We start from the raw sequence: 27,026 nt of genomic DNA on the forward strand, positions 1-27,026 counted from the left end.
AATTTCAGACTGAAACATTAATCTCAAGTTTCAAGGATTGTTTTGACGTTGTTGTGGAAAACACTTCCTGATTACAATTACACTTGTTTTGCCCAGAATCCTATGCTGTGGCATCTCTCCTTCCTGTGGTACTTTCTTTCTAAGTTAGGGATTAATCTTGTAAACTAGTAAGAGTAGTAAGACCTAATGGAGGGGCTACATCATACGAGTTTTGCTTCTGTTGCCAAGCTGTTAAAGTAGTGATGTTATACTCTGGAAAAACAGCAAGAGAAGGGTCTGACCCCAGGAAGTGCTGAGCGCACACTGGTCTATGCGTGCTGAGGCAATTCACCACTTCACAGTACATTCTCCAAATGCAGTCTGTTCGCTTTTTCAAAGAAACCGGAGATGAAGTAAATACATTAAATACCACTATTGAAAAAAAAAAAAAAAAAAAAAACAACTCAATATAGCTCACTTTACTTGATGGACCGCCTTGCACTTGATAAAATTGTCACTTGCCTTGCATTCTGGGGGGTCAGGAGTGCTTTGCTGAGTACCACAGTTTGTTTCTTTCAGATGTTCCTCTGTGAAAAACCAGCAACAGTTTTTACTAGTGAAATGTTCTGTAGTATAGCACTCAAAATCATAATAGTTAGAGACCTAATAAAGCATTTCCTATTAGATGTGTGAAATAAAAATGTTCCTGTGGGCTTATTCGTGTTACTTGGTCTGTTATGCTCCTGAAGTGAGCCTTCTGCTTGTCATCCCTGTAGACCTTTGGCCTCCCAGAGAGTAGTTTCCAAAACAAGCTTTAAAAGCTGCACATTACAGGGTCAGAGACATCAGCTGGACAACAGGCAATGGATACACATTTGCTGATACTCCGAAGGTTGCAGTTGTGTTTACTAAGAATTAATCATTCCCAGGTACTTCCAATACCATCTACCAATTTCTTTTTCTTTTTTCTTTTTTCTTTTGTTGTTGTTGTCGTTTTTTTAAGAGAGGACTAAAAATTTTACAAACCCTCACTGAAAAATCAAGTTACTTACCATGTTGATGTGGTAGTTGCTGTTCTTGGGAGTTCAGGTTTTCATTTGAGAGAGAAATATTGGCTTTTTCTGTCTCAGCAGGTGGCCCTAAAAACATACATGTAGGTTTGTTCTGACAGACCTCCCGCTCAGCTTCATATGTCCAAGGGAATGTAAACTCTGCTTAGTTTATGAAACAAAGCATCAATATCCAGTATTGATGTTGTATGAGGCAGCATGAGACAGTTATTATTGCATGATTAAGTTTGCCAAGTTGTGCAGTGATGTAAATAATTCTTTCATGAACTGCAGGAATATTACATCTCATTTATTGCTATATTTAAAATTAACAAGAACTGGAGATCCGAATGAGTCATTCCAGACCTGTGGCAGTGATCAGGCAGAGGAAGAACTAGGGTGTCTTAGTGTCCACAGAGCTCGCAGTGTAAGAAGCCAGTGTGCGTTTCTTGAGTTCCACCCTGCCTTCACCCCCTCTGAGTTTCACTTCATCATATATTGGTAATCTTACTTATCTTCCACAAAGTACTCTTAAGGTATGAATTATAGAAAATTCTTGTTCTGTTGTTAGTTGTTGTTTTATATATTAAAAAATGTTCCCTGTTGCATTTGCAATTTTAATATGTATTTTTGTAACTAAGAGAATATATACAATGAAGGCTTACTTCCTTGTTAGCAAACTATTACAGATTTATAGATTAAATCTATTAGAGATACAACAAATTATTATAGATTCCTTTAAAAAAGCCCTTTACAAAAGGGAAGAACCTCTTTTTTTTTTTTTCTTTCTTTTTTTTTTTTTTTTAAGACTCAGAGAACTGTACCACTGTACAATAAAAAGGTCTGCATGAGAGAGGGATCATAGCTGGTAACCTATTTCTGAAAGTGTCTTGAGAAATCCCATGGAGCCTACAAAGCTTACTGAGCACAGATGTGTAGCTAAGCTACCAGGATGTGTGTTTACCTTACTTTAGTTGTACTGCAGAAACTGAGAGTACACTTAGCTTTACCCATCTCTTGCAGTAAATTCAAAGAAGCCTATTCTTTAGTAAGTAAAATAAGCTACTTCAGGTTGTAAAAACATACACATGGTAGCTGCCTTAGAGTAAAAAATCTGTAGCTAGCTTGCCTTGGAACGGACACAACATAGGCACAGTAGCTGTCCCTGACTGTGCCGCTGCAGCCTCTGCTTGCTGAGATTCCTTCTGCTGCTAGAGCAGTTCTGGTCAAGCCTCTGTAGTGTGGATGGTCACTGAAGTAGTGTGTCAGTTATGGTAATAAACATAGTCCCCTGATAGGAATGCTCCTCTATTAAAGGAGCATTTATTATTATAGATACTGGTTTAAAAAGTTGGTCTAAGAAAATTAAGTCATGGCATCATATTAAAGAGTAGCTCAAAACCACATGGAGAATAGTTTTCATCAAAACAGATGTTGAAATATGAACATAAAATTCCCACTAAACAACAAACAATAAAACTAACAACAAATTTAAAAAATAGAAACTGACTATGCAAATATGGATGAAAATAGAATATTTTTTACAGAGAACTGTGTTTTATTTCTGTCTGTAAAGAGCTGTCAGTTTTTCTTCAGACCCTTAGTATGTTAACAAAAATGCTGAAAGCCAAGTTACAATCTATTAATAAATGTTTAATACAATGAGTCAATACCTTATGTTTATTTCCAAAATCGGAAGCAAATGTTAAATTCAACCCCCCAAATATTAGCCTTACTTACTATTTTCTTGGTCTATAGGAACCACTGGATTGCCATTTCTGGAGGCAGAAAAAGTGAAATATGTGAGCCATTAAGAGCTGCATGCTTTATAAAAGCACATATGAAAACTGTTTCTGAAAAAGTCAGTTGTCTAAATTACAGTTCTATGATTTGTTATTCTTAATGGTGTTTTCCTAAAGAGCATTTATATCAATATATGAAATATTAGACAGCCATTAACAACAACAAAACATTTTAATTAAATGGGTTTAGAAAAGAAAGAACACGTTACACCATCTGTCCCAGTACAAAACTGCTTTGTGGCATATTTTGAATCAGCTTCAGTTCTCCTCTATGAAGTGGGAGTGATCACTTTTAATTTCCTTTCCCCTTTTTCTGTTTATTTCCTTAGACTGCAGATTCTTAAGATCAGTGTGTGTTGCCTACTAGCTGCTTATACAGCAATAAATATAATGTGGCTGGAGTTTCTTCACCTGCTAGCACAGAGCCAGTTAATAAAACACTGATAAATGTTTGAACTACTTTAAGATTGCTGTGACAGACACTAAAGCTGAATCTCGTTATCTAACTTAGTAACCCCAAAATATGTGAATGACTATTTGACTGTAAGATCTTTAGAGGCTATTTCTGTATCCTATGCCTCTGTCAGACTGCAGAATGCAAAGCATCTAAAACGCAGTCAAGACCCATTGAGGGAAATTCTTTACTGCAGGTTATTCATCAACCCTGGGATGATTTTTTTTTTACATGCTGCAGACTAAACACTGTATTTTTAATACCTTTCTAAAATGTTTGGCTGTGGGAAATAAATCAGAGTTTCCCATCAGAAGTAGTTAAAGGATTCACACTGGTGTTTGGATGATGAAGTCTGAAGAGTTACAATTCGTGTTGTGTGAGTTTACCTATGCTCATATTATTCTATGTTAGCTATAATTAGAAGGAGTTAAGATATCTTACTGATGTTGTACATCAGATTACACCTTCAGACCTCTGAGCTACAGCATTCTTCCTGTTGTTTGTCTTGGTTTCATTGTTTGACTTGTTCATATAAAATTTAGAAACCTGCTATAACATTAGGACTGAGTACGTTCAGATTTCACATGTTGGCTCAGATTTACCTTGTTGCTTTGATTTGGACATTCTGGGTGGCAGCTTCACACACTCTCACTGCATCATCCAGGCTGATGCCCTCAGTCCACAGCCCACAGATGTACAGAATCTGATCTCGTGGCTGCAAACTGCCTTCCACACTGGCAGGGGAGCCAGGCACTATCTCTAGCACATAAATACCTTGTAACTTGCTTCCAGCTCCTCCTGTCAGCTTCAAGCCTAGAACAATGCAGACAAAACATCTTTTGTGACAGCATGTTTTCAATTTCACTGTCAGTGAGGTGAAGCCTGATGGAATAGATGTGGTATTGAAAAATAGGCTGAACAAAGCACCAACATTATAAACAACCATCTTGCCCCAGTGAGAGAGGGAGAATGAAATGCAATTTGGTGTTTAAAATAAATAAATAAATAAATAAATGGAAATAATGAAATGGTATTGTCCATCTGTACACTTCAGCTATTCCATAGTGCTTTATTTCACCTGATGTTGAATAACCATTTGAATAAGACTGTGTGGCATAGCAGTAACTCCGTCATTACCAGTCTGTATAACTGCCTTGCAATCTTTAGAGTGATGGAGGGTGTGATATCAACCCAATTTTTCAGACAGGGAATGGAGACACAGGACAACTGAGGAGATACCTATGTGGTACAGAACAGTGTTGCGCAATGATACTCAAGTAATTTCCAAACAAGCTAGTTTCTGAACTGGGAACAGGATGTTGTATCTGAGCAAATATAGCTATACTATTTCCTGGGTCTACCCAGCAATAGATATTTATCATTACTACATTACTACAAACAGCTTCTAGTGTTTCTCTGTGTATCAATAACATAAAAATATGTGACTGAAGATCTGGCAGAAACTTCAGCTGATAGGGTGATAACACAAAGATATTTCTTTCAACAGCTTAATTGGTCTAATAAGAGATATTTATCTTCCTTTTAAGGCCTTGCCCAAAATAAAGTTTGCCCTCCTACAGTCGTGTTGATGGAGGAGAGCATAAAGGTGTCAAGGTCACTCAGGATCAAACTGATCCAATACCACCGTTGCATATGATTATCATACCACTGCTGTATTCCCTGTCTAAAATAGCATTTGTAGTATTTACTACACACCTAGCTGTCCGTTGGCACCTTTTGTGAGAGTAATTTCAGGAATGTCATCTGGCCTAACAGCAGGACATGGATCGCTGCCAGCACGGCCAACCACAAGGTGCAGATCAGGAGGAGAGTTGTGTAGTAAAGTCAGGGCTTCGTTGCATGGTAAAGATGTGACATCGATTCCATTCACCTAAATGACAAACCATTATAGTGATGTCAAAGATCTCGTTGACCATCATTACACTTCTCCCTCCACCCCAAATATTGCATATGAACTTAAATTAGTGTTCACTCTCATATTATCGCTTTGCTGTGGCACTTAATGCCTGTGAATGTAACAGTTACAATTGCAGTAAGATTTTTTCAAACTTTTGTTTTTCTGAATGTACAGTTTTCATAAAAATAGCTTCTTTTTCTTGAAACTTGAGGCCTTGTAGCAAAAAGCAAGGAAGACAAGTTCAATGAAACAAATTAAAGATGAACCTTAAAACACGTTTTGTTCAAACACTACAAAGGACATAATTCCTGTATCCTGTATCCACCTTTCTTACTACATTAATGCAGTTTATATCAAATAGGAAGCCATTTAGTGTCTCAGTTGTATTGCATTACTGCTAGATGATTTTTGTTTTTTGCCTGGTCATACAATGTATTCAGTCTGAAGTTTATTCTACCGGAGTCAGCAGAATTATATTTATTATATGATTCATTTGCACTTGCATACATAAATACATGATTAGCTACACCCTACCAAATGAGAAATGCTGAAGTTAAATGACATTGATCTGAAAATACTTTATCCTCTGTTTAAATTCAAAGGATTACTGTACCATAATGAGTCTGTCTCCCCTTCTCAGCCTTCCATCAGACAGGGCAGGCTCATGCAAGATTTCATCAACATACAGACAGTTGTCCACTTTGTTAAAAACCACTGAGAATCCATAACCATTGTTCTCTGACCTTGTCAAAGTCACAAAGACCTCCATTTCCTATTAAAATAAGCATGAGATATATTTGATGCAGGCTTTTTAGTTGCTTCATTAACATCTTGCATTTATGTTTTATATGCAAATAGGAATCAGATGCTCAGGTGATATAAATAAGCAGCATACCTAAAGATTTCTCTGATCTGTCATTGCAGTGTTCCAGAATTAATTTTACTTCTTTATATCTATCTGGTGGAGCTTCATGGTCACTGATTGAAAGGGCCCAATAAGGCAGAGAAGGCCATCTGGGACTGGATTCTGGGCATTTAAAATGTATAAAGAAAGGCACGGAGGCCTCTGAACTGACAAGCATTACAATAGTAGGGTTCAGAGGCTGCTGCTGTTATTGCTATTGCTTTCCCACTGAAGGAAATGGCTGGACCTAAATTTTGTCCTCACTGCTCTCAAATTAGTAGGAATTCAGAGCTCATTAGTGTCAGCAGGGATGCAAGATGTTCAGCTTTTAGCAGAGCCCTGTATTTTGAATAGTAATTAGTACAGGGATCATAGTTTCTTATCAGGACATTACAGTACTAGCATTGTAACAAAATGATTTTGCTCATGGGTTTAAAACACAACAAAAAATATGAAGTAGCTGATTCCGATTAATTTATATGTTACAAGAGAACAGAATGGGTCTTAGGCCTTCGTATCCTGGGAATAATACTGCACAGTGGTGGTCAGTTAAAGAAACAGTAATATGGCAAGGGGGAGGAAATAGCCTTTAAGGAAATGGTAGAGAGTTGGGCATACAGGGAGATCTGCTTTATTTGAAGATTTTGGACATTGGAGGAAAGTGAATAAAGCCATGTAGAAATAGCGTAGGTAATGTGTTAAAAATAATGTGTTAAAAATAAAGCTTTTATGAATGGTAAATTGTTAAAGCTGTCCTTTCCCTAGCCATGGTCTGACTGTTAATACTCCAGTGCCTATCCCATACCCTAGTGCAATCCTCCTTTTTGTCCTTCTCTTCCTCTGGTTCCTCCACGTCTTCCCATTCATTGTCACTGCCATGTGTATCTCTAGCAGGCAGGGATGAGGAGAAAGGGCCACAAACGCGTGGTTGTGGTGTCACCAAGGCTGCGGAGAGTGTCTCAGAGCTTCCTCCACGTGAAAGTGAGGTCACAGATGTTGAGCTGATGGCAAGATGCTCTTCATCAATAGGGGTTAGAGAGAGAATTTCAGGCATACAGTTTCTGTTCGACAGGTCATCATCACCCTTATTAAATACAGGGCTGGAAAATAAAAAAGATTGCAGTGCTGGGATTTTCCTCCATATACTTCATTAGATGGCCACTGAAATGTCTACTGCTTATACTCTGCCCTGTATTAATTTTAACTGTTGTATTTGTTATAGTATTAAATTGCTGTCTAGGTCCTCCTAGTATTAATATAAAGAGGAAGTAATCAATCTTTTTATGAAGCTAATTAAAAGATTAAGTATCAGAATGCCTGCAAAATCTTACACACATTCTTTTCTAAAGCATTAGTTAGTACTTTTGTTGTTTCTTGAAAAGAATGGTTGGACACTTCCTAGACCATTAAGTCTTTCATCTGCCATAAACAATTTAATTAATTTAGCTAGTAAGTGGTGTGCACGTTGCAAGGCTATTACAGTTTTCATATGTGCATATTTCCTTCTTGAAAAGTAACTGTCAGCCACATTCATGGCTGCTGCAGTTCTTTCCTTGGTAATTGGAGCCCAGATCCTGAGCATGAAACATAAATGATTCCTCTCTTCCTAAAAATAGAAGTCCTGAGTTCTCTTTTGAAGTTTACGTTTATTCTTATGGTGCACGTCTTGCATGAAATGACAGAATATCCTCAGTGCTAAGTTCTTGTTTCAAAAGTTGACTATAGTCAGAAGGAAAGTATAAAGCAGTAGTGAAAGATGCTTTTTGGATGGATACAGCTAATCACCTGCAATGGCATTTTTGAAATGTTGGCTGAAATAAGGAAGACCTGCAGGCTCGTGCTCTATGCACTTAGTCAAGGAAGCGACCTAGCGTGTTAGCTTATATATCTATAGGGAGGAAATGAGGAGTTGGACATCTCCAGTAGCCTAGCAAAGCTGAGAATGAAGCTGGCAGTCTGTGTGCTTTAATAGCTGAAAAACAGGTGCTACAATACTGTGAAAGAAGATAGGGATAATTAGAATAAATATTTAAGGATAACAACAAATGCAGTCTGGTCCTTTCTTTAGGTTAAAGGAATAAACGATTAAGTTCAATGGACCTTGCTCAGTGAGAGTGTCACAGAAACTGTCCCATGCCAGTGAAGTGCTGATTGACCTTCATGGGTACAAAAGGTGTCTGGCAGAGCTACACAGGCTCTGTGAGCCAGCAGCGGCCTAGTCACAGCACAGCTTCTAGCCCATCTCTGTGTCACCATGGGAAATACATGAATCTTGATCGTCCTGTAGGCCCATATACAAGGTCCACTGACATGCTAGACTTAACCTTTGGTGTCTGGGGGACCCCTCCACATGGACTGCCTAGGGGACAACTATGGGGTGAAGTTTCTCAAAGTAGTTTTTTCAAAGGTTCTTTTTGTTGGCAATGAAAAGAGTCACAGGAATTTCCCATCTGAAATCCTGAGCAGTAAACTTCTTAGAATTCCTATCAGAAGACTTCTACATTAGCATGAAATGTTTTAAGCAATCTAAAGAAAAGAAAGGGGAATCCTTTTATTAATGCCTATTATGTTATTGTATGTATATACATATGTGTATGTACATATAAATAGTTAGCTGGAAGGATCACTTAAACACATAAAATACTATTTCAGATGCATATCTTCTTAAACTGCTCTGGCTGTCTTTTGAAAATGCAGAAGATGAAACTAAATGATACTGAGAATATACCAAACAAAAACATTTATTTCAGAACTTCCTTCTTGAGAAGAATCCATGATTTTTCTTGCAATTGATATTTTCCCGCAAGAAACTTAGTTTTGATGAAATGGTGTCTCTTGGCAAGTGTGTTTTCTACAGACATATTTCAGCTGGTTTTAATCTTGGAAGTAGAGAAACATTTATGCAAGCAGGAGCTTCACTCATAAGTGTGAATGAAGTTTCTTCTCTCGTGAGAGAAGAGCTAAAAGTATGAATTGCAGTTATGGCCCCACCAGACCTGCAGTCACCTAGAACTGTGGCTCCCCAGTGACTGGAATTTGCAATTACCTGGTTCTGTGCTTGATGAATGCCAAAAGTAATGAAAAGATTTGAGTGACTGCGTGAAAACTGGAAATGAATTTCTAGAGAAAATTAACAAATCTGTAAGTTAAAGGTCACTGATAGACATTTAACTTTCCACCAATCTTTTCTGTTCTGGTAATTTATGTTATTTTGCACTGGGAAAGATGTTTAAAATGGAATCTTCTGTGTGCCATGTGCCAGAGTCAAGTATATCCAAGAGAGTGTAAAAGGAGGCTTGAGTCTGGTCGGACTGTATTTTATTGTATAACTTGTCAGGGCTTCTATTGGCTCCTGAAGATTGGAAAATAATGTTTTGCTCCTTGATCACAGTTTGTCTTCTGAGTGTTGTTTTTTTTGTTTTTTTTTGTTTTTTTTTTTTTTGTTTTTTTTTTTTTTGTTTTTTGTTTTTTGTTTTGTTTGTTTGTTTGTTTGTTTGTTTTGTTTTGTTTTTTTGTTTGTTTTTTTTTTTTTTTGATTGTTTGTTTTACCTGGAGAAAATTGAAATTAAAAGGTTACACAGTAAGAAATGTTTGCTGCCTACTTAAGTCAGCTCTGAGAAAACTGAAGTTGAAAAAAAATCATACAATAAATAAGAAAGTCTTTGGTTCCTATTTAAGTCAATAGGAGTCTTTTTACTGATTTCAAAATGCAGCCAGCTTTAGCTGAATGGCATAAATGATTACAGTAGTGCAGCACTCAACTGTCTTGCTATGAGGATTTATGCAGAATTCCAGTAAATTGAGAGTAATCAGACAGCAGATTAGGATTGTCAGAATAAGATGATAAAACAAAATTTTCAGTAATCAGCAGTGACTAATAGAGAGCCCCCCATACTTAATGCTAAGTAATTCACTTTTGAAATCTTAGGAGCCAAAGGAAAGGCTGCAGAGGAGATTTCAGTGTTCCTTACCTTTCAGCACATCCAAGTTCACATGGTGAGTAGCAGTTCTGCTTCACTTCTTCCTCCAGGGAGTGGAACACTTCAGAACTGGCAGCTTCTTGATGAAATTTCCAAAGGTCCTTATAGGAACTTTCCCTAGGAGGCATAAGTCTCTGTATGGGCATATCTTGAGACTCTGCTTCTTGCTCTTCATAAGTTGAGCTGTCTTCTTCTGGAGGCTCACTGAAATCTGCTGCCACTGGAGAATCCAAACAGTCTTCGAGGTCTGGAGAGGTGCTACCTCCATCACTGGTAGACCGGTCCAAACTATTTCCTGCCTCTGGACTGCCTGGCATCTCTGCCACAAACTCCTTAACAGGAGATGGTGCTGGAGTCTATCAAAATAACAAAAAGGTTATAACTTTTGTTCTCCCATCTTCTTTCCTTTAAGAACCAAAGAAGAATTTAAAGAGATTATTGATAAGCATCTTAATGTGAAAATACCGGATGATGACTGGAAGGGAGTAAAAAACGGAGGGAGATACTTATTCACTAAATAACTGTTTTGTCCTTATGTCTGTCTTCTACGTTGTTGAGGAGTTCCAGTCAGGGAGCTACTACACAAGTTCCTTTTCCCAATTACTCATTTGCTAGCGGAGACCTCACTTTATTTCTGTTCATATTGTGCCTGAACTTTAGTCTGCATTCTCTTCAGTGTGTAGAAGTGGCTTCCAGATTTAACTCGTATGCAAGGGACTAAAGTAATTGGTCAGACCAACTAAATAGCATCTTGCAGGAGAGTAAGAGGAGAAGGTTTGTTTTCTGGAGACAGTTCTGACAATCATTTCTGTCTGTCCATGGACATCACTTACAAATCCTTCTGGCATTAGAGTAATCATGAAGCCATTCTGCATGGAGCAAGAATAATGCAAATGCATGCTCATGATAGGAGTACTTGTGCATGTGTCCATGAATTGTATTCAAAAGGCATGAATAATAATACTAGCCTTACCCTCTACTGCAGCCTCGACTGTTGTTTTTATTTTTTGTTGTTGTTTTGTTTTTGTTTTTGTTTTGTTTGTTTTTTCTTCTGATTCTGCTAACCATTAATAAGAAACTGAATAACTGGTTGGAAATGTAATTTCACTTAGTTAAGTTTGTTAATAGGAAAAGTTCCTTAATTTCCTCCCACTTTGGGGAGTAATATAATTGAAACCCACAGATTATAATAGTTGCAGTTGGGAATATCTGCAGTTTCTGGCTGAACATTTAGTAGAACATTTTTAGAAGCAACACTAGCTAGAAGATCTCCTTGGGTATGTGATATTTCACTTCATTGACAGTACTGCAACTCAAAAGTTGTTGCACTGGGATAAACATGTTTCAAATCTGTCAGATTACTATTTTGGTTGCAGATAAACTGTAGAGGGTACGTTGCATATGGGAAGGGAAAGGAATGGAAAAGAGTGCCTTGGAGAAAAGGGAGGGTTGCTTTATTTGAGGCTAGATAGAAAATGTAGTAGTGTTTTTCCAGGTTTACAGAAGCAAGTTCACAGACAGAGTCTTTGTCTTACCGGGACACACTGCTCTATTTCTGGAAGAACACCTTTTGGTGGTCTGCAGAGAAGTAGTATGACTTCTGGTGGAGCTCCTCTCAACAAGTGTAGGACATCCTAAGCAGGAAGAAGGAATATTAGATTTCTTATGAAATATGTTTTTTCCCCAGTCTGTAGTACACGTCTTTTTGCCAACTGATGGAGGATAATTTTTAATGTGATTGCCAAATTCCTAGTATTTGTGCCTCTCAGAAGTGTCTGGAGGCCAGTTATTTTTCTACTCTAAGATCATCATGTTTAAGTGGGACATATTATTTATATGAATGTGTATCTAAACTCAAGTCTCTTCTGTTTACAAATTGTTGTTCCACCAGCAGACACATAGGTTTAAATTAACCTTTCCCTGTTCTTGAAGAAAATCAGGATTTTCAGGCAAATGCATTCAAACTGCGTGTGACAGGGACACATGTGACAGATCTGTCAATTATATCAGTATTGCCCCATAGACTGCCACACTGACTCTAAGCAATGGAAGATTTTCCCAAAGCCCTTACTCGGAATAACATCTGTCCAGTGGCATCTGTCTTTCAGCTATAATGGGATTTGAAATACTTCAGTAGGAGAGAATATGGGGGGAGAGGGAGTCCTATAAGCAAAAACTCCCTATCTGCTCCTCTGCAGAAACTGAATAAAAAGTCTGTACACCAGTGAGCAAGATGGTACTGGCAAAGGACAGACTTCTCCAAGCCAAAAGAAAAATATGAAGTACAATTACAGCCTCCCTGAGTATTTACCATGCTGTCTTTTGCCTTAACCATTTAATGATACAAATGACATGTCAGTAGGAAAATTGTGTGATGTTCTCATAATTTCTGTTCATAACCAATCGCGCCTGTTCAATGTATATTTATATACAGCACTTGGTATCAGGAATTTTCATAAGGTGAAAAGATTACAAGGGAAAAAAAATAAATTTGCACGTAGTCCTTTGTTACTATTTAATTTCATAACACTATAGAATTGCTCATTCCAGCCACCCCCCTCAAAAAAAAAACAAAATAAAATTAAAAAAATATTAATTAATTAATTAATTGAAGGGAAAAAAAAAAAAAACAACCATGCCCTAGACTTATCTCACCTGTTGGAAATTAGAATCTGGGGCATGGTATCTAGCATGTTATGAAACACAAACGACCACGGGGAAAAATGTTTCAATTATTCATGGAAGCAACAAAGATTCCAACTAATTAATAGCTGTTGTTCATCTAACAATACATTTTGGGTGTAAGGAGTGGAAAGTTAAAAATTAAATAGCACAATAAATTATCTGTAACAATTCTGTTATGAAGGGAATTCTCCTTAAGAATTCTAGAGAAGACTCCTACATAGCAATCAAAGTGATTATATGCAAGTACTGACCCCCTCTGGTGATAATTAAGTTTAAATGCAATTTCATCCCATTGTCTTTATTAGCATGTTACCCACCAGGAGGCCCAGTAGGTAACATGCTAGTAGTGCCTGGTACCTGATAAAAGAGTCCTTGAGTAGATGTCCCATTCACGGCTAAAATGATGTCTCCAACTTCAATTTCTCCATTCTCTTCAGCTGGCTGCCCTGGAAACAGTCTTTTGATCCTGACAATAACTCCTCCGAGGTGTTCACAGCCATCTCCTTCCATTTGCAGAACACTAAAGCCAAGGCCTCCAGAATTCTTTGTCAATTTGACTTCAAATATATTGTCTGTTCAAAGGAGGGATTGGACAAAGAGTAGGTTCAATGGCATATGTACCCGTTAAGGAACTGGTATCTATTATATTCTCTACAGACCTTTTTCCTGTGTTCCGCAGAGAAAGATCTACTGATACTAATGACAGAAGATGATTTTAGTGTTCCATTAATTTGCATGAGCCCTAGAATTCAGATGGGCAGACTGATAAAAACTGGTCACTGTTCTACCATGTGTTCATAGGCTTTATGCCATGTGGTACAAGCCTACAAAGGAAGAAGCCATTTGTACCAAGACCAAAAGTTTCAAATACTATCCTTTTCCGACATTCTTCTTTAAATTTTGTGTAGGTCTTACTATTCTGTATGTCTGATGTTAGTTCAGGTGCTGCACAAACCAGCATAAACTAGAATCAGAGCTACTGTCCTTTCGAGACAAGATCAAGAGGCCAGCCATCTCCCAAATACCATACTTGCAGTTGAATCCCATTCTCCTTGGGACAGTGTAGAGAAACAACTGTCCCATGGGAGAGTACAGTGCAGACTTGGTGGTTATGGGACAGCTTCACAGCAAGAGGGGGAATCTATTTGTTGGATAAATTCAATGAAAATGATCTGTGAATCTTCTGCTTTCAAGAAAAGAAGTGATGGCAGTCTCCAGTCCTGGCTGTGGGGCAGCAGCTCACCCTAGCTTCATCACTGCCACAGCGTCAGCAGGCATGCCAACCGAGCTGCCTTTGAGTAGCAGACTAGTGACACTGGCACAGCTGCTTCCTGCCCAAGAGTGCTGTGAGTACATATGGGGATGTCCCCTGCCAGTCCCATCTCATGAAGGCTGAGAGATACAGTACTTATGCCTAGGATAAATTCACCTGTATGTAGCAACTGTAGCTCTAAGCATATCAGATGTATTTATCTTTTTCAGAAACATTTTTGATAGTGTTTTTAATGCTACACATTTTTTTGCTTGGTGTGCAGTTTTTCTCCCAACCCACAGAAATTTCACAGAATTATTTTTGTTCGTTCCTTTCTTGCTCATCATAAGTAGCCAGAGAAAGTCACCCTGAGTTCCTTTGTTCTCTCTCACCATCTGTCAAAAAGCAGTAGTCCTTGGTACCGTCTGTGAAGGATGTTGCTACAGAAACAACTGCACATTGGTCTTCCTTTCCATCATTAGCACTCAGGCATGGCTCTGCCGGTGGGTGGTGTCCCCTTTCTAGAACCAGCTTGGCAACCTAAAAAAAAAGACGAACAGTGCCCATTTACACAGTACACGGTGAACCCACAGTCACAAGGCAGGGAAAGAAAAAGTTTCTTTTGGCCCTGCTTTGCTGCTGTGTTTTATAGTAAGTACAGTTTACAGAGTCATACAATCACAGAATGGTTTGGGTTGAAGGGGACCTTATAGCCCAACTAATTCCAACCCCCCTGCCGTGGGCAGGAACACCTCCAACTAGACCAAGTTGTATGACTGGTCATCCCATTTTGCTCTGCTGTTACACAAACCTGGCCAGATTTCTTAAGGTTTTCCACAGCCTGCTTGTGCGTGAGGCCACAGAGGCTGATTCCATCTACTTCCAGCAGACGATCACCTGAGGGAAAAAAATATGAAATAAGGGGGGAAGGGATGTCAAATTGCTTTGATGATACAAACTGGAGATAAAACTTGAGGCTACCCATGTTGCATTTTTTCTTCATGCTTACGTGTTTCAAATCATGTTACTTTGCTTGAAAGCAATGCTGTTTATTTTATAGTATTCTATAACTAATGCTTAAAACACACCACTTTCCAGGGTATTCTGGAAACTAATGCAGTGATAGCATCTGCTTATCACAGCAACACAGAAAGTAGGTGTCTGAGAGTCAGTGCCCTGGTGTGCAGCTACAGAGGGAAGGTGTGCAGTGTTGGTATGAGACTCCTGTTTTTTCAGTGAAATATCAACATATAAACTACAGTGGAAGGCTAAGGAATGAGGGACTGCATATAATGTTTTGTAGCTGTGTGACCTTCAATCTTTTCAAATGCTGAAACAAACATGTTTCATTATCTTGTAGTAAGTATTCCACACTAATGTCAAATTCTGCAGCCCAGAGTTTTATTGCCAGACTTGTTACCTATCTTTATTTGTCCATCCTTATCTGCCGGTCCCCTGGGAATGATTGACTTCACATATATCCCACCAAGAGGCACACTAGTGTTAATTCCACCCTGCAAAACATACATGCACAGATTAGTGTGGAGTTTTCACATGTTCTTCACTTGATAAAAATCAACGCAACTTATGTATGCATTGCAAAGAAACTGCTTCAGAAAGTACATTTAAAAAATATATAGGGGAAAAAAAAAAAAGAGGATGTTACTCCAATGTTCCATCTAGTTGTAATGTACTTCCCTAGGCAGTAATTGTGCCTTATTTTCTCAGGAAAGTGCAGTGTGTTTCTATGTGGCTATATAGAAACATTTACTAAATGTTCAGATTTTTTTTTTTTTTGTTCAGATTTCCTGTGCTAATGTAAAGATCTGGTTGCATCTTTCAGTCAGTCTCTAGCCCAGCTTCCAGACATTGCAATATGTATTCAGCAGCTATTGGCCTTTCAGACAATATATAAAGCTTGGACCTGACCTCGTGCAGCCAGAAGAATTCCATATTAAACTAAGAATCATGTTGTGTCCAGCTACATCCTTTGGCCAATTTCAGATGACAAAGCAGCTCTCCATTTCTACTGCAAGCAATGAAATGGCTGTTGCTTCCAGCTCCATTTCAGCAAGGCTTATCAACACACCTCAGCCTGGAGCATTAAATTCAATCTTGATATCCAGAACAAGGAATTAGTTTTTCAAATGTGGCGCATAAAGTTTTCACTGTTCCCTTCTCTGGTCTTCTGAATATATGGAAAACTGTATTTTTGTACATTTGGAACTAAAACTGGCCAGGGTCCTTTGTCTAGCCTTTAGAGTATGAAGCATGGCTTATCTTGAGTCCAACTCAGCTCTCATCTCCAGAGCATGAGATGACTGGTTTTGGTCAGTCCTGTTCCCTGCACAGGCCAAAGCCCTATTGGGGAGTGTGTCAACACTTAAGCAGTGACTTGTGGGCACTGCTTGAACCTGTACCATAGTCCTGTGTGACCTGCTTGCATAAACACAGCCTTCAAGTTTCAGGAGCCCCAGGGGAAAACCCATCACGGTCTGGCTTTGCATCATTGCATTTTCTAGAGGCTTTGGCTGTATCCCTCCCTGACAGAACCCCACTTTCAGTGGTAGGTCTCATTTGCAAATTGAGCAAGGATGAAAAGTACTTGTAGCACCATGTGCTTTATGCTGGGACATGTCTTTCACAAATTCTGTGGGCAAGAACAGGGGAATGAGCCAAGCCAGTACTATTATCCTTTCTCTGTCATTCAGTTGGATACTTAAGTTTGAAATGTGCCATGCTACCAGTTTTTCCTTTATCGACCTATCTTCTACCTTTGCTGCACATGAATACACTTCCCTACATGTTTCTTGATTACGTGACAGTTTGAAGGACACACTGAAAGATTAACAGTAACACTTGCAGTCACACTGATTCCGAAAGTCCCATCTTCTTTAACAAGCTCTACAGTATAGATTTCATTGGAGATGGTTTCAGCTGGATGTGGTAAGTGTGAAGAATCACCTTCCTGTCTCAAAAAAAATAAACACTAATGAGACTACTGCATCTCAAGAAAATAAATAAATAAATAAATAAATAAACAAATAAATAAATCGATAAAATACATGTAAAAAGAGAGAATGAGTTTCCAGAAGATATAAAGGTTTTGATCCTGCTGTCAGTGTATGCCTGGGATGGTAGCATTTATATCCCTGACATTATTTCAGGCATACACTGTTACTCAAAAAATAATCCATCTAAATGTGCATAAACTGAGTGTAGATAGGGAGGCTGCTTAACAGAAGAAAATTAGACACAAAATATTACTACTCTGTGGGTGGTTGAAAACTTAAAGAGATTGCAGAAAATAATCAAAATTTTGTAGTTCACTGGAGAAGGGAGGACAACTTTTAATAACATTTTGTAGAACAGTTTCTCCATTTTTTTACTCATTCTAGACATGTATCATTTTGACATTTCCAATGTAATTTAAGAAGCAACAAGTTTCAAGGTTTTCTTCCTTCTTTCCTCATTCTTTAATTTATCAGTTACTTTCCATTCTTATTATAGATGGCATGTTGTTAAGACATATGCTGGGCATCATGCTACTCTACAACATCACAATCTCAGTTACCTCCACATCCAGGCTATCAGATGAAAGAACTGGAATCCTGGGGCCCAATTTTGGTGCTAAACTCCAGGAAAGAGCCTTCTCAAGTTCATCTATATTTGGGTCCTTTTCTTTGGGGAGAGCTGTATGGCAATCTTGAATCTTTTTTCTCCCACTGTCTACACAAGAGATCTCAGATCCACTAGTGCTGTTTCCCCTTGATAGACTCTTTTCTTCATTTAATCCTTCTTCGTATATGTCTGCAAAACCATACCAAAATCAAACATTGATGAATGCAAACAATAAGTAAACTTGAAAGCCGATATTGTATACCACCACAGAAGGACAAAACAGCTTACTAAATCAACTGGTTGTGTAATCAGGTCTGTAAAATGAGTTTGCCATTGCAAAATGGAGCACTGCTATTATAAGGATGGAGAAAAGTATTTGCTTCATCACTGCAGAGAACTATGACAATGATTCTGATTCAAGGTTGGGATGTAGAGCTAATTCTGTCATAGAAAGAAATGCTGAAATTCCCTTGGTATTTAGCAGTGAAGAATAAAGCCCGTAATTGATTAGATTTTTTCATACTGACTATAGAACAGAGATCTCATGACAGCCACTGGAATGATTTTCACTGCTAACCAGTGGTTATTATAACTGGCACTGAGTGGCAAGAAGGTGCTACAACATCCCAGAGCCTAATAAATACCAGTGTCCTGAGTTAATTGCTAGCCCTCCATAGCCAGCAAAGATGTTTGCCTTTATACCTTTGGGTTGAGAGATGATCAGCTCCACTTCATCAGGAGAATTCTGTATAATTTTAACTGCAGTATTGAATGAAACACCTTCAAGACTAATATTATTCACAGAGATGAGTCGACCCCCTTAAAAAAATAAGGATAAAAATAAGACAGTGCACATCAGGATAGGGAAATAAGTTAAGTAGTTAACTTTAATCCATGAGAGTATTTTGATTCTAATTAAAAACTAAGGACAGTGACCTGGTTTGATATTTCCAGCTCTGTCTGCAGGTCCCCCAGGGATAATTGAAGCGATAAAGATACCGAGGTCTAATTTTCCTACATTTTCTCCTCCAATAATTACAAAACCTGCAAAAGTGAGATAGCATGAGAATGCAGACACTGGCAGTATTAGAAAACATGAACCTTAGAAGCACAAAAGGCTCTTACTCCAATGGCATAAGTTTATTGCAAATTCTGGAGACTGGTGCATCAAGATCCTGATTTGAGAGAGCTTTAAACTCGTACTATAATTTAAGCATGCTGGTGACTTCATTGTCTGTTATTTTAATACAATTTCTCAATAAGAGTATTTTTCTGGCTTGGGACTTTAAAGAATTCCAACTGCTTTCTTATAAGAGTCATAAGTTATGTTGACCTTAGTGTTTAACACCGACAGGAGGAATAAGGTATAAAAGCTCATAAATTAGAGCATTATTTTACATTGTGTGGTCTAGGACCCCTGTGAAGAGAAATGCAAACTTCTAATGGATACATGAGGCATGTAAGAAAATTAAATCTATTGTTAATTAATTTAATTTCATTATCCTGGCTTAGAATATTCTGTAACAGGCTGACTTCTCACTGGTAGAACAGTTGGGTTGGGAATCAAACGTGCCACACAAACCTGCACCATTTAGAAATCTGATAATAAATAGCATTAATGGTCAGTTATGGGACCTGATGGTCCTCTGAACTCATCCACTAGAAGAGGATATACTGCGATAGTGTATTATGTAACACAAATGTTATCCAAATAAGAATCTAGAAGTCAGGAAACATTCATGTTAGGCTTGTGTACGCATTTTGCACCCACACAGGCAATATGTGAAGGGTTTGCAGAATATCATCTGCTCCTGTTCCTTTCATTCTACTTTTACCATTTGGTCCCCTTGATCTCTGACACTAGTTAATCCTCTGAAAAAAAAAAGTGTGGCCTTAATTTATGCACTTAGTCCTCTTAAGTCTGAAATGTTAAGACCTTTGCAAAGACTGGCAGTCTTATTCTATAAGGAGAATAAATGAGGTGAAGAAGTTTACAATCTTGCTCAGCATGAGTCAGCAAGCATCAGTGTTTACACCAGGACCTGACAGTCCCAGTAACAAATATAACACTCACGTTCCTTACTTACCAAAGCCATTCTTAGGGTCACGTTTTAGGCTGACACAAATGATTTCTCTTTCTAGACCGCTTAGTAAAACTTCTTTTTGAATGGCTGGTGATCCAGGTGCTGCAGAAACAAAACAGCTAGAATAAATGCAGATGAGTGCAAAGAGATGGGCGACTCAAGTAGCATGCAAAAATGGGGTTTCAAAAATTAAATATATTTCTGTCCTTGTTTTCATTATATCTGAATCAATATAACTCAAGAAGGAAGCTCAAACAAGTGTTTCAAAATTTACATTCTTTAGAACAGAATAATATGTGTAGAACAGGGAAGCACAGTAACTGCGTGAGCTCTTTCTATAATGCTCCTTTCTGGGCGAGTACGCATTTATTTGCAGCACTTTGATTAAGACAACTAAAAAATCAGGCATATAGCACCCATTGAACATGAGGGAGATTTGAACATGAAAAGTAGTATAGATTCCTTTGGAAACTCTAGCCTTAGGCCCTGTGGGCTCAACAGAGTCCTTTTGGCTCTGTAGGTGCAATTCAGCCAGCACCAAGTGTGATGATGACATTGTGGAATTACTTAAAATACAGGTCTAACTTAAAAATGGACTAGCCGAAAAATCGTAACTTTGTGTTCCATATATCTGCTCCCTTTGTGCATGTGATACAGACATCTGGCTTCTGTAAGAAAATTAGGTGCCTTGTGCTTATTTTTCCAGTTAGTTTTATCATGCAAACACAAGAACAGAGGAAGAACCTGGAGCCTATTTTATCTTGTGCACTATTTATTGTTTAGTACATCTCATTTGCAACCAAATTATGACCTCCAAGCATAGACACATTGCCTCATGTGAAAGTCCTGGGTGTACTGAACTATTTCAGTAAAAAAGATTTTTTTTTTGGCACCACTGACTGAATAATTTGATAATCAAGTCCCTTAACACTCATCCTGATGGAAAGGAGGAGTGAAAGGGAAGAAAACAGCTTGCCATGCTAAGTCATGGGTTAATTTGCAGGGCAAGAAGTGCAAAAGGTTATTCTTTAATCTATAAATAGGATATGTTTCAGTCTCCTGGTATTGAAACCATACATATGTAAGAGTAATGTCTCTCTTTATGATTATCATACTCACCACTGATTGTGTTCTGAGTTGAGTGGATAGAAAGGTAGTCATAACTCCTTTGCTTTCCATTCAAATTGATGTGCATTTCCGACTGGGATAGCCCTGATGTGGATCTGCATGGCAGAAAATGAAAACTGCATTACAGTAACAAATCAACGGTGGTATTTAGCACTCTTCACTGTCATTAGTCTGTCAGAGCCAAGTTGGGAATACACATGTTTATAGCCTTTCAACCAGTATTCTGATTGCTGGGCCACATTTCACTGTAGGGGAGAGGTAGTTTATCCTTGCCAGCATTTGCTTCCAAATAACAGCTGCCATTAGACCACTCACATCACAAATGATTTTCCCCTGTGTTTTTTTCTGAGCTGAGTGCAGGCAGCAGGGAAACACAACATAGCCTCAGCATGATTCATTAGCTCTGCTGTTCATTCAGACAAAACCGTGTCTGAAAGTTTTCCTGGTAGTTCCCGTTCTTCTTGGCACTGTTCTAATTCTTAGTATTCCAGAAGGCACTAGAATTCATCAAAAGCCTTGAAATGCTGTGCAGCTATAGTAACTGCCTACACTGGTGTAGCACTGTAAGTGAAAAGGGAGATGCTCTTATGCTGTTCTCTGTGATTTGCACCTTTAGTCACGGAGGCCTGCTCATAAACAACTTCCACTGTGCATTCAGTTCACCTACTGCAACTTCCAGAGAAGATGCACATATTAAAGGTTTTACTTTCATTCTTCCTTATTTTTATCTTTTTCCATATCCCAGTACGTGGTTAATTCCCGAGCCTGGGAACAAATGTAATTTGCCTGGTACAAATTTAAATGCCAATCTGTTTCAAGGTCTTATCTGTGAGGTTGTTACCTTCCTGCCTGTGTTTCCACTGTTGCTGACACAAAGGAGCCCTGGTCCTGGTGGGGACTTCTGGTGTGATCACAGTAAATACTGCAAAATAAAAGCCTGCCTTACATCTACTGTAGAGGTTTGCAATGATGTTGTGTATGACTGAGTGTTCTTCCACAGGTTTAGAGGAAAAAGTAAACATACCTGGCAAGATTGCTTTTGTCTCTAGTCCTGTTGCCGGTTTCAACACTGAGGTTATCACAAGACTTGCTCATCATGCCAACAGAAAGGTTTTCCAGGTTTGCCCCATACAGCATGTTCTCTGAACGAGACAGTCTCTGAATCAGGGCAAGGTGCTCATGCTGAGCTGCATATGCAGAGTTTGATTTGTCTATTTCCATAAATTTACTTTCCTCTGAATAAGAAGGGAGATAGGGGGAGGAGAGAAAGATAAGTCCGCTGACATCAACCCATCTTTTTAAGCAATTTCTGTCTAGCCTTTTGAACACGCCAGAAAAAAAGATTGACATCACAGATATATTTGTTCTGGTATCCTCAAGGATATCCAGGCCTAGGAGTGCATGAAAAGAGTTTTCAATCAATTTCTTTCATAGGTAATATACACTGTATGTAGATGTCATTTCTGTGAATCATACTACAAATTCACTTTCCACAAAGACAGATAAAATGTACAGCCCTGTATAATTTAAACCTGAGTATCTTTATAAATTGCATGTTGTAAAAGTTCAGGGTATGGAGAAAGCTGTCTGTCAGAGACTGAATCACCAGGCTGGTAGTTTTCCATCCTCCACAGGCCCACTATTGTGTCTGAGAAGAGAGGAGCACTACTAACACTGCTGTCCTGAGATCGGAAACGAGCCAAGAATCAATCCCTCTCTGCCCTGAGGGATTTACACAAGTGAAGTTGAGTGGGAGATGATCTTTGTGGTAATGCATGGTATCCAATTTTCCACCTCTGTGTGAAATCTGCTATTTAATGATGTCTGGGCTCTGCAATCTACAAATCTATTTTCAGGGAAATAAAAGATTTTATTTCTCTGAAACAACATAATGCTGGAGAAGGCACTGATGATTTACTTAGATTCTCAATTGATGGGCAGGAGTACCCCTAGGAGGGGACTTGAAGAAGAAAGGGGTAGCAGGCAACTGGAGGCACGTCTGAAAATAAAACAAGAACCCAGTGTAGTGCAGGCTAACACAAATACAGGCTTTCATTCTGCTTGTACGTGCCAACTGACCTCCCATGCCTTTTCCTAACAAATACTACCCTGAATGCAATTTTCTGCAATATTACTCTGCAGCATTAAACCCAGACTCCCTCATCCCTCACTGGCTTTGATCGGGGGCATTTGTGGAGGTGTCAGGGCCTCACTGCCAGGGCCTTCTTGTCAGGGCCTCGCTGCCTTGGTGTTAGCTTGGCCTGAGCGTTGCCATGGTGACTCCAGAGCAGGGATGATGGCTAGCAGGGCTCCAAGAGACTGCAGCGTATGCATCTGAGCAGGGCAGGAGGACGAGCTTCCCTCACATAGAAACAGCCTTATAATCTCCTGCAGACTCCCTGCAGTGGCAGAGGCGGCATTTTGAGCTGCTGTCCGTCACTGCCTCCACGGAGCCTGCTTTTCTGGGACAGCAGCACACACAACCTCACAACCAGAGTCACACGGCTTGTATAAGTCTGGCTGATTTCAGGGATGTGAGGAGCTTGTAACTGGGACCTTGGTTATAATTTCCTTAGCTCTCAATCATTTTGTTCTATTTGGAACTACACAGTAATTTTCATTAAGAAATATTACTGCAGACAAACAAACAAACAAAGTCTTGTGGTTTCCTGAAGGGAAGTTTAGTCATGCTTTTCTTTAAACTGAGTTTAGCTATGTAGTAATTCTCAGCAGAGTACCCCTCGCCACTCACATCATTTCAATAAATGAGACTGACACACCTCCAGCTTCCAGTGAAGTAGAAGACATTATTTTCTGCTCTGCAAATGACAAACTGAGGCACAGCAAAGTTGCTGTGGAGGTTCTGATTCTCAGCCTAACTAAAGCACTTTTCCCTTCCTGTGAGTTCTTTTCTCCCCTATAACACTTAACCTTGTCCTCGGTTAAGAGAGAGGCCTCGAGATTAACTCCCCTTGTCCTTATGGGGGACTTCAACTTGCCAGACGTTAACTGGGAGTGCCACACGGCTGACACGAGCAAGTCCAGGAGGTTCATGAAGCACCTAGATGATAACTTCTTGGTGCAGATGCTAACGGAGCCAACTAGGAAAGGTGCCCTCCTAGACCTGTTGCTAGAAAACAGAGAGGGTCTGGTGGGAGATGTGGTGATTGGTGGCCGCCTCGGTCATAGCGACCATGAAGTGGCTGAGTTCAAAATTTACGGTGACATAAGGAAAAGTGCCACCAAAACCTCATCCCTAGATATGGGGAAGGCGGACTTCAGGCTGCTCAGGGAACTAGTCATCAAGGTCTCCTGGGAAGCTGCTCTTGAAGGCCTCGATGTCCACCAGTGCTGGTCATTCTTTAAGCGATGCCTCCTAGAAGCACAAGATCAGGCAATTCCTAAATATCAGAAGTCAGGCAGGAGGGGCAGGAGGCCGGCGTGGCTGAACAGGAACATTCTTATGGAGATTAGGTGGAAACAGAGAGTGTTTCGCTACTAGAAGGAGGGCCAGGTGACATGGAAAGAATACAGGGATGCTGTTCGTGTTTGTAGGAAGAAAATTCGTGTGGCTAAAGCACACCTAGAGTTGAAGCTGGCTGTGTCTGTGAGAGATAATAAAAAGGGTTTTTTTAGATATGTGAATGGAAAAAGGAGAACTAAAGAATACATAGGGCCGCTCCTTGATAGGGAAGGTCTCCTCACAGACAATGACATAGGCAAAGCAGAGACGCTTAACGCCTTCTTTGCCTCTGTCTTCAATGCCGATGATGGGCTTCGGGACCCAGGGTGCCCTGAGCTGGAGGACCGGGACGGTGGGGATGACAAACTCCCAACCGACCCTGAACGTGTGCGGGATTTGCTACTCCACCTGGATCCCTACAAGTCCATGGGTCTGGATGGGATTCATCCCCGGGTGCTGAAAGAGCTGGCGGACGTCATCGCGGAACCTCTCTCAAGTATTTTTCAACTATCCTGGGAGTCTGGAGAGGTCCCGGTAGACTGGAAGCTGGCAAATGTTGTGCCGATTTTCAAGAAGGGTCAGAAAGAAGACCCTAGCAATTACAGGCCTGTCAGTCTCACGTCAGTGCCTGGTAAAATCATGGAGAAGATGGTTCTCGAACTTACTGAGGCGCACCTGGGGGACAAAGCAGTCATTGGTCCCAGCCAGCATGGGTTTGTGAAGGGTAGGTCCTGCCTAACTAACCTGATTTCCTTTTATGATAAGATCACCCGTATGGTGGACCAAGGGAAACCAGCTGATGTGATTTTTTTGGACTTCAGCACGGCTTTTGACACGGTTTCCCATAGGATCCTACTGGACAAAATGTCCAGCATACAGCTAAATAAAAACATCATACGATGGGTGAGCAATTGGCTAACGGGCAGGGCCCAAAGGGTTATGGTGAATGGGGCTGCATCAGGCTGGCGGGCGGTCACCAGTGGGGTCCCTCAAGGCTCCATTTTAGGGCCGGTACTTTTCAATATTTTTATAAACGATCTGGATGTAGGAATAGAAGGTATTTTGAGCAAGTTTGCTGATGACACCAAACTTGGAGGAGTTGTGGACTCGGATGAGGGTGGAAAGGCCTTGCAGAGGGATCTGGATAGGTTGGAGAGCTGGGCGATCACCAACCGCATGAAGTTCAATAAGAGCAAGTGCCGGGTCCTGCACCTGGGACGGGGAAACCCTGGCTGCACGTACAGACTGGGCGATGAGACGCTGGAGAGCAGCCTAGAAGAGAGGGATCTGGGGGTCGTGGTAGACAGCAAGTTGAATATGAGCCAGCAGTGTGCCCTGGCAGCCAGGAGGGCCAACCGTGTCCTGGGGTGCATCAAGCACGGCATTGCTAGTAGGTCGAGGGAGGTGATTGTCCCGCTCTACTCTGCGCTGGTGCGGCCTCACCTCGAGTACTGTGTGCAGTTCTGGGCACCACAGTATAAAAAGGACATGAAACTGTTGGAGAGTGTCCAGAGGAGGGCTACGAAGATGGTGAAAGGCCTGGAGGGGAAGACGTACGAGGAACGGCTGAGGGCACTGGGCCTGTTCAGCCTGGAGAAGAGGAGGCTGAGGGGAGACCTCATCGCAGTCTACAACTTCCTCGTAAGGGGGTGTCAAGAGGCAGGAGACCTTTTCTCCATTAACACCAGTGACAGGACCCGTGGGAACGGGGTTAAGCTGAGGCAGGGGAAGTTTAGGCTTGACATCAGGAGGGGGTTCTTCACAGAGAGAGTGGTTGCACACTGGAACAGGCTCCCCAGGGAAGTGGTCACTGCACCGAGCCTGACTGAATTTAAGAAGAGATTGGACTGTGCACTTAGTCACATGGTCTGAACTTTTGGGTAGACCTGTGCGGTGTCAAGAGTTGGACTTGATGATCCTTAAGGGTCCCTTCCAACTCAGGATATTCTATGATTCTATGATTCTATGATTGTCTTGTTGCTTGTACAATGAAATTGCATTTATTGCTCACCTGATGAAGTTTGCCGAAGTTGCCTAGAGTTCATCTGTGCATTGAATTTGTGTTGGGCTGAGCAGAGGTCCAGCAGATATTTACACGTCTTTGCTGTATCAGTAATGAATGTGTGTTTCTTGCCGCTGAAACTACTTTCAATCATGAATTTTTTTCTCTAAAGGAAAAAAAAAAAAAAAAGAGCACAGCTTGCTTCATATAACACATCAGTCATTATACTGAGGCACTGAAAGCTCATTTGTATAATTTTGTTGGTTTGTCTAGATGTATTTATGCCTTGCTGCATCCCTTGTGGTTGCAGTAAATGCCCACCGTAAATTCGACAGTTGTGAGTGAGGTGTTTGTCATTTGGATCATAACTGTGCTGTGCTGAATGTCAAAAGCCTTTGGACACTGACTGTATCGGGAGCAGGTTGATAGGCTTGGCAAAATTTGGCCCTACAGATGTTAAAGAAAGGCCATTTTGGGAGAGCAAACAGGTTGGGAGATTTGTGATGAAGATTGACACCTACGGTGTACAGTAATACATTGATACGCCTCTGATGGCAGAATATTATTTAGAAAGGGGTTATAACCTTGTCACCAATGCTGGTTTAACAGACATCAATATACTAAGAGATGAGGATGCAAAAAGTGAGGTCTAGAAAGGGGAAGGCATGATCCTGTGACCTGATGTGGAAAGGAAAATGAAAGAAA

General features: G+C 40.0%; 1 protein-coding gene across 2 annotated transcripts in view; it reads right to left on the bottom strand.

Moving 5' to 3' along the window:
- Nucleotides 1–322: 322 nt before the first annotated feature.
- Nucleotides 323–27,026, bottom strand: part of FRMPD2 (FERM and PDZ domain containing 2) — a 43,158-nt gene continuing 16,454 nt past the window's right edge. Inside the window, exons 11-31 of one of the 2 annotated variants that reach the window (XM_068687828.1) lie at nt 26,331–26,487; nt 21,881–22,091; nt 20,848–20,951; nt 19,732–19,830; nt 18,581–18,688; nt 18,347–18,463; nt 17,598–17,833; nt 16,887–16,991; nt 15,444–15,537; nt 14,835–14,920; nt 14,416–14,563; nt 13,129–13,343; nt 11,622–11,720; nt 10,078–10,442; nt 6,912–7,206; nt 5,816–5,974; nt 5,001–5,175; nt 3,887–4,097; nt 2,769–2,806; nt 1,032–1,118; nt 323–566 (exon numbers count right to left, since the gene is read on the bottom strand). In XM_068687828.1, the coding sequence (XP_068543929.1) occupies nt 454–566; nt 1,032–1,118; nt 2,769–2,806; nt 3,887–4,097; nt 5,001–5,175; nt 5,816–5,974; nt 6,912–7,206; nt 10,078–10,442; nt 11,622–11,720; nt 13,129–13,343; nt 14,416–14,563; nt 14,835–14,920; nt 15,444–15,537; nt 16,887–16,991; nt 17,598–17,833; nt 18,347–18,463; nt 18,581–18,688; nt 19,732–19,830; nt 20,848–20,951; nt 21,881–22,091; nt 26,331–26,487 (3,222 nt within the window). In that variant the 3' untranslated portion in view covers nt 323–453. Of the gene's footprint in view, nt 567–1,031; nt 1,191–2,768; nt 2,807–3,886; nt 4,098–5,000; nt 5,176–5,815; nt 5,975–6,911; nt 7,207–10,077; nt 10,443–11,621; nt 11,721–13,128; nt 13,344–14,415; nt 14,564–14,834; nt 14,921–15,443; nt 15,538–16,886; nt 16,992–17,597; nt 17,834–18,346; nt 18,464–18,580; nt 18,689–19,731; nt 19,831–20,847; nt 20,952–21,880; nt 22,092–26,330; nt 26,488–27,026 lie in introns of both variants that reach the window. The other variant, XM_068687826.1, reaches the window with a different exon arrangement.

Source organism: Anas acuta, chromosome 7 (assembly GCF_963932015.1).
Source record: "Anas acuta chromosome 7, bAnaAcu1.1, whole genome shotgun sequence".
Lineage (NCBI taxonomy): Eukaryota > Metazoa > Chordata > Aves > Anseriformes > Anatidae > Anas > Anas acuta.